Genomic DNA, 10677 nt, shown 5'->3' with positions numbered 1-10677 from the left:
ATTAAACGCAAATATTATAACGTAATACAGTACATCATCCAATAATTCCATGACATTAAGCATCTTAATAAAATGAATAGTTCTAGAATAAATTTAGCATTTAATAGAGCCAAAATTGTATTGTCTATGTAAAATATATTGATGGGCATATTGGGCATTATGTCGAATATTATTCTTATTTATTTCTTGAAAATGTAATTTTTAAAATGCTAACATGTTTCAAATGTATTTTTGTGAATTTATACTTAATTTAAGGATATTTATTTTGAAGGTGAAGGTTGGTGATTGTTACTTCAGTTGAAGGTGAACTACATGACATTAAAACAATATGCATTCAGAATTTCATGCGTTTTATTTAAAAAATTAATGAATGATCTTAAATCTAGTTAACAGTGGAATAGTTGAGATGCGCCAGTTTCATGTCTTCTGATGTCCTTACAAGTGTGTCTGTATATTCCTTTACTAAATCGTTCAACTCATCGTACATCTGAAATAAAGGACATTTTTTACTGTCGGCATAATACATTTCTAATGACTATGGAATGCACAGTCACCTTTAGTTACCGCCGAATCGTATCATTGTATTCTTTGTATATATTAATTACTTATTATGGTAACATAAACAAGACTCATATTAAAACAAGTTTTTTATTGTTGTAGTTTTTAAATTAGTATGTTCAAATATTTAATGTTGTTGTAATTTTGTCAGCTGTGTTGTATTGTGAAGTACTCAGTTCCAACATTCTCTTCCTAACTAGCTAGTCTTACTAACTAGTAGGTACCTAACGAATACGCTACTAGACTCATATCGAATTTGGCACAATAAATGATTGTCTTCTGTAGTATTTGACATAAAAAAAAAACAATATTTATAGATTTTGTGTATTAAAAGTGTATGATGACTACGTATTTTCGGTTAAAAATGTGTGTAATTTTTCATTTATTTTGGCCACCGAAAACTCTGTCAGCGATATAGTGACGTCATCAAATTCGAACCTTACTGCATGTCAAAACAATCACTGACATATTGAACTTTATGCCTTCATACTTAAAAGTCAGAAAATGTTGTTTTTGAATAGAATGACCTGATGCACAGAAAATCTATAGATTAACATGTCTGTGTTGTTTTCGCCTGATTACGTAAAAGTATACTTTAAAAATATTTTTTGCTGTTTTTAGGTCATAATAAAATAATATATCGTAATATTTTATTTCGGTTCTTCTTCTTAGTCGTATACTCTTGTCAGAGTAGTCGTGGTCATTGGGGTCGTTGTGCTGCCTTTTTAATGGTTTCCCGCCATATTGCTCTATTTGCAGCGTTCCGCGCGCAGAGATTTAAGGGTGACCCGGTGAGAGCCCTCACTTGGTCTGTCCATCGCATTGAGGGGCGCAGTCTGGGTCTTGTACCGCCCACTCTTCCCTGAACAACAAGTCTCTCTATGGCGGAGTCTTCCCTACGTGTAACGTGACCGAAATAGCTAAGGGTGCGAGAGTGAACGACATCTGACAGTCTTTGTTTGACTTTGAGCTCCTGAAGAATAGACACATTATTTCGGTTAATTGGACAATACTTAATCATATAAGACAGACTTTAAAAACCGGCCAAGAGCGTGTCGGGCCACGCTCAGTGTAGGGTTCCGTAGTTTTCCGTATTTTTCTCAAAAACTACTGTACCTATCAAGTTCAAAACAATTTTCCTAGAAAGTCTTTATAAAGTTCTACTTTTGTGATTTTTTTCATATTTTTTAAACATATGGTTCAAAAGTTAGAGGGGGGGGGGGGCGCACTTTTTTTTTTCCTTTAGGAGCGATTATTTCCGAAAATATTAATATTATCAAAAAACGATCTTAGTAAACCCGTATTCATTTTTAAATACCTATCCAATAATATATCACACGTTGGGGTTGGAATAAAAAAAAATATCAGCCCCCACTTTACATGTAGGGGGGGTACCTTAATAAAACATTTTTTTTCCATTTTTTATTTTTGCACTTTGTTGGCGTGATTGATATACATATTGGTACCAAATTTCAGCTTTCTAGTGCTGACGGTTACTGAGATTATCCGCGGACGGACGGACGGACGGACGGACAGACAGACATGGCGAAACTATAAGGGTTCCTAGTTGACTACGGAACCCTAAAAAGGGTCAAGTAGCCTATTATCAAACTGAAATTGGGTGCCAACCTGACTCTCGGGTATTTTATGATTTCGTTTCCAAGCTGGACTGGAGCCATTGGCCACGCTGGCAGACTCGATATTGGGCACTGTCTTTAATGAGCAGTATGGGTTATGCCTTGTGGCAACTCTATCGGTTCATAAATTATGTCTTCTAAGTATTCTAACACCCTAATTACAAGAAACGTACAGTTTGTGCCCAAATAAGCAATAATACATTCTACGCGGCTGTAGCTCTGCGCGCAGCGCGTTCTCCGCAGCGCAAGCACATCAGCTGTAGCGGCGTGGTGACAATGAATGTGTCGCATCCGCCGCAGCAACTGAGGTAGTTATGGTCACATTCAAAAATTGGGACGCAAAATTAGTTGTTAACAAAAATTAACTCTATGTCAGTTTTGTGACGGCAAATTAAGCATGAAATTTCAATAAAAATATTGCTTTTACGTTAATTACACAAGCTTTAAACAATAATCTACATGTAGAACATGAAAAAAGTTGATTTTTAGACAAATTTTATTCTTAATTGTCACAAAACTGACATCGAGTTAATTAGGGTTCCGCGTTCCGTACCAAAAAGGTACAAAAGGAACCCTTATGGCGCCGCTCTGTCCGTCTGTCTATCTGTCTGCCATTTTTAAATATCTCGAGAACTGCTTATGCTATCGCTTTGAAATACTAATGTTAACCTCTACCAATTGAAAGTTTTTTTTTTTAATTTATTAATATTAATTACAGAACATGGTCAAAATGAAAGGGGGGCAAACTGTAAATTTCAAGTAATATACGTGAATAGAAGATACGTGTACGATTTTATTTTTCTTGTAATATTCATTATAATAGCCATGTTTGGTGAAAATTTCATAAATTTATGTCGGTAAACTTCGGAGATAGGGGGGAGGGGAGGGGGGGGGTTATTTTTTATACCTTTTCCTTCAAAAAAACATTTTTTTTCCACAACCAAAAAATTATAAAAAATAGTTTTGATATGTACAGTTTGAGCTCTTTCTAACGATACCCCATTTGACCCAGTGACTTGAAATTTACAGTTTGCCCCCCTTTCATTTTGGCCATTTTATGTAACTAATATTAATAAAATAAAAATAAAATACTTTTAATTTGTAGAGGTTAACGATGTTCACAAGTATTCCATTTAATAATGTGACGGGCAGACAGACAGACAGACAGACGGACAGAGCGGCGCCATATGGGTTCCTTTTGTACCTTTTTGGTACGGAACCCTTTACTCAATTTGCCGATAGATGTCGCTGCACGTTGAACGCTCATTTCCTACATCGTGTTTTTTCCTGATATTAATGAGGTCGGTTCAGGAGCGTCCTTGCGGCATGTTGTAAGTCGCAAACTATTGAAGTCGAATAGTCTTGATTTTATTTGGACGTTGTGTAACAATAAAATTGTAAAATATTACTTGTTATGTAGGAAATTGAGTCTTTACTTGAGGGATTTAGTCAAGTCTGTAGAGTTCTATGAATAACATTTTGATGATTCAACTATTGAAAGTTTGTACGGAACCCTCGGTGAGCGAGTCCGACTCGCACTTGACCGGTTTTTTTTTGAAGGAATAAAACAAGGCTTTATAAAGCAATTATAATTTATATTAATTAGAAATAAAATAACTTCAGGTATAACACGCGAGTGACAAACGGTAATGATAGAAGAATGTAAACAAAACTGTCAACACTATGCTAGCGATCAGTGCGATAAAGAGGATTGCTCTGCATAAAGGTCTAGGCGTCCATATTTCCAATATTTTGTTAACAACTGTCACTAATTTTGGATCCCAATTTCTGAAAATGCCTTTATAACAACACTAGTTTTTTCCCGCAGCTTCGCTCGCGTCAGAAAGAGACAAAAAGTAGCCGATGTCACTCTCCATCCCTTCAACTATCTCCACTTAAAAAATCACCACAATTCGTCGCTCCGTTTTGCCGTGAAAGACGGACAAACAAACAGACACACACACTTTCCCATTAATATTAGTATGGATTAAGAACGTACCTCAGCGTACTCCGAGTGCGGGTTCTGCCTCGCATGCGGCTGCAGCTCGGCGCGCAGCGCGTCGACGGCGGCGAGCGGCGCGGCGCGCGGCGGCGCGTGCGCGTCCAGGCCGAGCAGCGCGGCGCGCAGCACGCCGAGGCACGCGCGCGCCGCCTCCAGCGCGCGCCCGCCGCCGAGGAGCGCGCGCACGCAGCCGGCGCCGTCGCGGTCCTGCCGACAACAACATTTTTACTTTACTAGTCTTCCGGCGTATCATGCTTCCAATTTTATCACTTATCCACGTGGATAAGACATCTGTCACTCTCACACTGACATACTTGCCAAAGCGTGACGGATACTTTATCCACGTGGATAAGTGATAAAATTGGAAGCATAATTCGCCGGCCGGTATAACTTTGCCAGTAGACAAAGGCGAAACATTTGAGATATGTAGGCGCACCGTTTGGTGTTCGTTAGGTACGTATATTGAAACTTACGGATGTATAACCGATCCATATAAAGAACTAGTTTTTGCCCGCGGCTTCGCTCGCGTTAAATTCGAAAATTTCGGAACGCTCCATATAAACTTCCACCTCACATTTTAGGAAAGTGGGGAATCATAGAGAAAAAGAATATGTCACTCTCCATCCCTTCAACTATCTCCACTTAAAAAATCACATGAATTCGTCGCTTCGTTTTGCCGTGGGCAAACAAACAAACACACACTCTTCCCCATTTATAATAATTATAATATTAGTATAGATCACAAAGGCAAATACGTATTAGCTGCGGCATCGTACATCTGCACCTGCCCAACTCCGAAAAGACCAGCGGGCGAAGCACACTAGTTCGATAAACTTTATCGCATTGGTGCGTCCCTATCGCACTTACAAATAGTGCGAATAGGCAGGCCTTACATTATATCGTTTATCGCGTGACCATGCTTGCCCGCCTGAACACCATTAGGCCGTAATAAATAAAAACAAAAAAGAATCATACCATGTAAGCCTGTAGGAACCACCGAGGCAGGAATTGGTCAGTGCTAAGGGCGCGCTTGGTGACGCTTAGAAGAGTTTCAGCATTCGCGTCTTTCAAGTGCGGGTACAGCCCGTCGAAGTCTATGTTCTCGCCTCCTGAGAAAAATTTAAAAGAGTTTAATTATAATGACCACAATTCGACACGACCAGTTTAATTATGTACAGATAACGTTCTGAGAAGAGCAATACGATAGTTTATTAGGAGAATAAAATCATACATAACATCCTTTCTCTGGCGAATAGACATTTGAATACATACGAATATCTATTACTTCGATCGAATCGTTTGTAAAATGTACTTCTTTATCATTGTTTTAGTATCTTTAAAATGACGTAATCAATGACTGCGTCGCAAGGTACTTACCAAGTAACGCCTGCTGTACAGGATCGAGCGAGTCCGGAACTTCTTCGCGAAGTTCTGCCGCTAGCTCGTCAGGTCCGATCACCTAGAACAGATAGATATTTACATCTTTTGTGGCAATCTTAATAAAAGTCAGTAATGTTTTAGTACGCTATAAAAAAAAACACATTATGACTATGTCACAAATGTCACACAATTCGCGTGATCTCGCCTGCTTGTATGCATTGTATTGCATGGTTGTAGATTATTATCTTATAGGAAACTCTATAATGTTACAGAAATGAAGCATTTGTCCTAGTCAAGGTCTGACGTTTAATCTCTTGTCCGTATCTCAAAAACCATGACATTTTCATTAAGGCCAAATTCGCTTAATGTGATAGGTAATGAGATGTCCTATCACCCCTTTTCTTTTTGGCGTTGATTTTAGGGACACCCGGTACACGTCGGACGAGCCGAGCCGAGATGAGCAGAATGAAATCCTTGCGTGGAGATATACTTTTTATGAACAACTCGAGCACATTGCTGATCCTTGAAACACGAAAGAATATGTAAGGTTGCCAGAGCTCGATGACGGAGCGGATTGTCAGGGTCGGCATTGCACGTCATGTAACCCTCATCATCAGACGCACCGTATTCTTGATTACTCCCGAAGTGGTATGAAAACGAGGGATTAAACTTGATGATCCTGTGGTGTTACCATGTTTGCCACCTTCCAACAAGTATGAAAGTGCAAAAAAAACGAGCCTAGATAAGTCATAAAAATACAACTGTATTGATACCGCTGTGAGGTCATCATATATTTGAAGAGTCATGTCGCTGGGCGCGCGAGAAATGCGTGTTCGGTGTTGGCGAGACGTCGGCAGGTGAGCGCGTACATTACTGCTGCGGCTGTGTGACTGTATCGTGTGTAGTGTAAGTATTGTTTCACATTATCCGATTCGATATCGGTCCTACATCCGATATCGGATCGGATAATGTGAAAAGCACTAGCAGTCACCTGTAGAGCCCTCGGCGCGGGGCGCGCGAGGAAGGCGTGCTCGGGCTTGGCGAGGCGCAGGCAGGTGAGCGCGGCCGCCAGCCAGCGCGCGCGCTGCCCGTCCGCCGCCTCCGCCCGCTCCGCTGCGCAGCGGGCTGCGCGCTCGTACATTATTGATGCCGCTGTGACACAGGAATACACGATAAGTACATGTGAGAAAACAGTCATCTAACTACTCGGCAAAAAAGATTACGCGACAACACGCAACGCGTACGGCAGCAGCGGCAAGCTAGGCGGCAATCCACCATCTCGTGTCTCCGAGTTATGATTGTTGCTGCCGCTGCTGCCGGGCTCGCATAATCGTGACGGAACTGTAACGATGTTTAGCTGCTTTGATCGTAATGTTTGATACCGGGATGGAATATAAAGCCTACAACAGGTACCGCCACTGTGCGCTCGGTTTTTGCCACCAGAGCGCCGCAAGATACTGGCGCGCTTAGTTACTTTACTAATGGATGTTAATCAACACACACACCACAGTGACAACTGACCTTTCCTATAATGGTGCCGGGATATATGCAGCGCGTACAAGAAGTCGTAATAGGGGTTGTCGCCGTGCGCGTCGTGCAATTTGGCGCGCGCTCCGCTTCCGCCGCTAGCGCGCCGCAGGATACTAGCGCGCTTAGTTGCTTTACTAATAGATGCTGATGAAAACATACACCACAGTGACAACTGACCTTTCCTATAATGGTGCCGGGATATATGCAGCGCGTACAAGAAGTCGTAGTAGGGGTTGTCGCCGTGCGCGTCGTGCAGTTTGGCGCGCGCTGCGGCCGCGCGCTCCGCTTCCGCCGCTAGCGCGCCGCACGATACTAACGCGCTTAACTGTTTCCGGGATGCTAAATAAACAGAAAAAAATGTTCATCTTCCAATTGCAATTGAATTAAAAGAAATATTTATGGTCTTTTATTATTTTGATATTGTGTAGCTCGATGATCTTTTTGTGAATGCATTTTATGTTGACATGTAAAGTTGAATGTACAATTTCAATGTGAAATAAATAAATTTAATTTAATTTATTTTCCAAAGGACGGATTAATACATGGAAGAACTCTAAGTGGTCCTAAAAATTATCGACAAATTGCATCCGATACCGATTTGGTGAAGCCAAAGAGGGACTTGTGATAGGCTAGTAGACATTCCTACACGTTGATCACGTAGACAACGTAGTAGTAATATTATCTTCGGTTACCGCGACAGTTACTCATTAAATAAAACTATGGAAACGGATTAAATCGCGTATAATGAATTTAAAATTCATCCCGACGTTTCGAACTCTTTACAGCGTTCGTGGGCAACGGATGCCCGTTTACGGATACGCGATTTAATCCGTTTCTATAGTTTTATTTAACGTAGTAGTAATTAAATACAGATAAAATACCTCTCCATACGATAAGGGATTGCCTCTCTGTCGTAGATTAATTATACACATAGAGTACCAACTGCAACTACCGACTACAGTGCTTACATCAACCACCTTCCCGGCACTCAGGGTTCGAAAATATCCGATATTTATAATAAATATCAAAATATCCGATATTTATAATAAATATCAAAATATCGGATATTTATGATATATATATCGGATATATATCAACTTGGATATATATCCATTTTGTATGGAAGGCATATTATTATTTTGTTGCATTATTTATGAATACAACTTTAGATAAGGAAAATTCTACTAAAAAACATAACATTTAGTAGAAAAACAGTAACAAACACAAAAAACTATATTTTTAACAATGTTACATTTTTTTGTATTGCAATATTTTATAAACAAATGATAAATATCGGATATTCATATCCATTGATATATATCGTCGAACCCCGCTGGATATATATCCGATATATATCCTCGAACCCTGCCGGCACTATGCCTATTTCAACTGAACAGGGTAAATCTATGGCACTGGTCCCATCGCGAGCTAGTAAGCTATGAGCTATTGGCTATAAAAACGAACAAAAGATAAGCACTCCCGTGCGAATAAAAGAGACACGGCGATTTTGATAGCTCACCGCTGGGCGAGTAACTATAAACATCGCCGTGTCTCTTTTATTTGCACGGGAGCGACTATCTTTTGTTCATTTTTATAGCTGACAGCTCATAGCTTACTAGCTCGCGGTGGGACCAGTGCCTATATCATTGTCAGTGAAAATTGTGGTTACCTAGAGTAGTGAGAAGTGTTGCGGCGGCGGCGGCGCGTGCGTGCGGCGCAGGGTTGGCGGCGGCGGCGCTGAGCGCGCGCTCCACCCGCCCGCCTGCTAAGTGCCACTTGAACACCACCCATTGGAACATTGGCTGCGGAAACGGACTAACGTTAGCCTCGCACCGAGTAGAGACCTTAAACCGTGCTGTGTTTTTGCATCTCAACGGTGGCGAAAGAAACGAGCGGAGTTAGAAGCTTTTTTTATATACACATACATACATACCGGGTGCCCGGTAATTAATGGACAACCTTTTAACCACCTTATACTGGTCCAGAAAATCGACATTAAGGTTTAGTAAAAGTCGCCTGGTTTTCGAGATTTTCACATTTTTTTAAATTTTAGGTAGTATTAAAATTTTTAAGTGTCCCACAGTCGACTTCTACGACACCCACGAGAAGAAAGTTGGTGGTGAAATTCTTAACCCGTCACCCGTGTGGTGTGTTTATGTATCCGGATTTAATTTACGTCATTTGACCGAAAAGTTATTTAATGTCTATTAGGCTCGCGTATTGAGTCCGTCCCGTCCGTCCGTCCAAATTGGTCGAGGTTCCAATATTATTTTCAATTAAATTAATAAATGAATATAAATTACATGAAATTGATTTTGAGCAGCAATATTTTTAAATTGATGAGGGTGTATGGGCTGCTAGTGCTCCGTACACCAATTATATTCTGTTGGTTGCTTGCAAAGACATATATAACTCCGTATACACAGATAAAGTCGGAAGAAAAAAACGTACCTCAGTACCATACAGAAAAAGCTACGGTGGCCTAGATGTCATTACACTTTTGGGGTACGCTCAGCTAGATGGCGCTAATATTAATATTTGACATTTTAACACATATCAAGCTAAGAATATGGCCCAAATTGTCAAAACTGAGGTTCAAAAGTTTTAAGCCTATGGCAAGAGATGGCAGTCTATGCACTGTGATTACACATTTTACTTTGATAGTAACTCTCTATAATACTCGATTCTCTTTGGTTGCTTGATGTAATGATAACACTCACTATTTCCGAAACACTTTATTGTCACTAAAATACCTTAAGTATAAAAGCGCGTAATAATGAATGAAAATGCTAATGAGTACACGCGCGATGGGCGCTAATTGTGAACGTGAAATGACTCGTATTCTAATGCTCAACCCAATTGTAAGTAATTTCGCTGAGATGGCAACGTGCGGTATGTGGACCGTACAGAGGGAATCAAGGTACAAGGTGGATAAAAGCGGGCGCAGTGGCAGAAAGTGCCGAAATTTTTAAAGGTAATTAATACAAAAGTCTTTGCAAATAATACCTTTTGTACCTTTTGGCGTAGAAACTCTAGGTCCATAGGGTCCCAGCGCGAACAAGTTGTTCACAGAAATCGCGAAGCGTTGGTTGAGGTAACTGGTGACCGAAGAGCTGGCGACTTCCTCGCACAACGTATCAGCATTGCGATACAGCGAGGAAACGTCGCCAGTATCCTTGGTACAATGCCTCAAGGGCCTATTTTAGACATTAGCTAGCTTTTAAGTTTAGTCTTAGTTTCTTATATAATTATGTAAATATGTTCATGTAAATAAAGATATTTTTAATTTCAGGCCACTATTAGTTGCGTGACTAAACGTCAAAACTCACCAGATTAGGGTCATTCTTGTCGGCGATGCTGATGGCGGTCTCCGCGAGACGCACGACACACGCGCCTGCGTCGTGGATCTCGAACAGTTTGATCACCTACAACATTACAAACAAGTCTAATACACTCGCAGAATTGTCTATTCTCTTTCCGAAGAGATCCAAGCTTTATGGCTCGACTTTTAACTCGTCCTCCGGGTCAACGTACCTAGTTTTAGTATTGTATGAAAATTGTAAATATTTT

General features: G+C 40.5%; 1 protein-coding gene across 1 annotated transcript in view; it reads right to left on the bottom strand.

The window, feature by feature from the left end:
* Positions 1-333: 333 nt before the first annotated feature.
* The window catches only part of LOC125231988 (nuclear pore complex protein Nup160 homolog), a 12708-nt gene continuing 2364 nt past the window's right edge, over positions 334-10677 (bottom strand). The window contains exons 3-10 of the mRNA XM_048137595.1: positions 10437-10532; positions 8777-8909; positions 7099-7446; positions 6569-6729; positions 5575-5656; positions 5173-5306; positions 4195-4404; positions 334-487 (exon numbers count right to left, since the gene is read on the bottom strand). Coding sequence (XP_047993552.1) covers positions 383-487; positions 4195-4404; positions 5173-5306; positions 5575-5656; positions 6569-6729; positions 7099-7446; positions 8777-8909; positions 10437-10532 — 1269 coding nt within the window. The 3' untranslated portion in view covers positions 334-382. The remainder of the gene's footprint in view (positions 488-4194; positions 4405-5172; positions 5307-5574; positions 5657-6568; positions 6730-7098; positions 7447-8776; positions 8910-10436; positions 10533-10677) is intronic.

The sequence above is a fragment of the Leguminivora glycinivorella genome, chromosome 12, assembly GCF_023078275.1.
Source record: "Leguminivora glycinivorella isolate SPB_JAAS2020 chromosome 12, LegGlyc_1.1, whole genome shotgun sequence".
NCBI lineage: Eukaryota > Metazoa > Arthropoda > Insecta > Lepidoptera > Tortricidae > Leguminivora > Leguminivora glycinivorella.
Note: the sequence above shows the minus strand (reverse complement) of the source record. Positions and strands in the feature narration are given on the sequence as shown.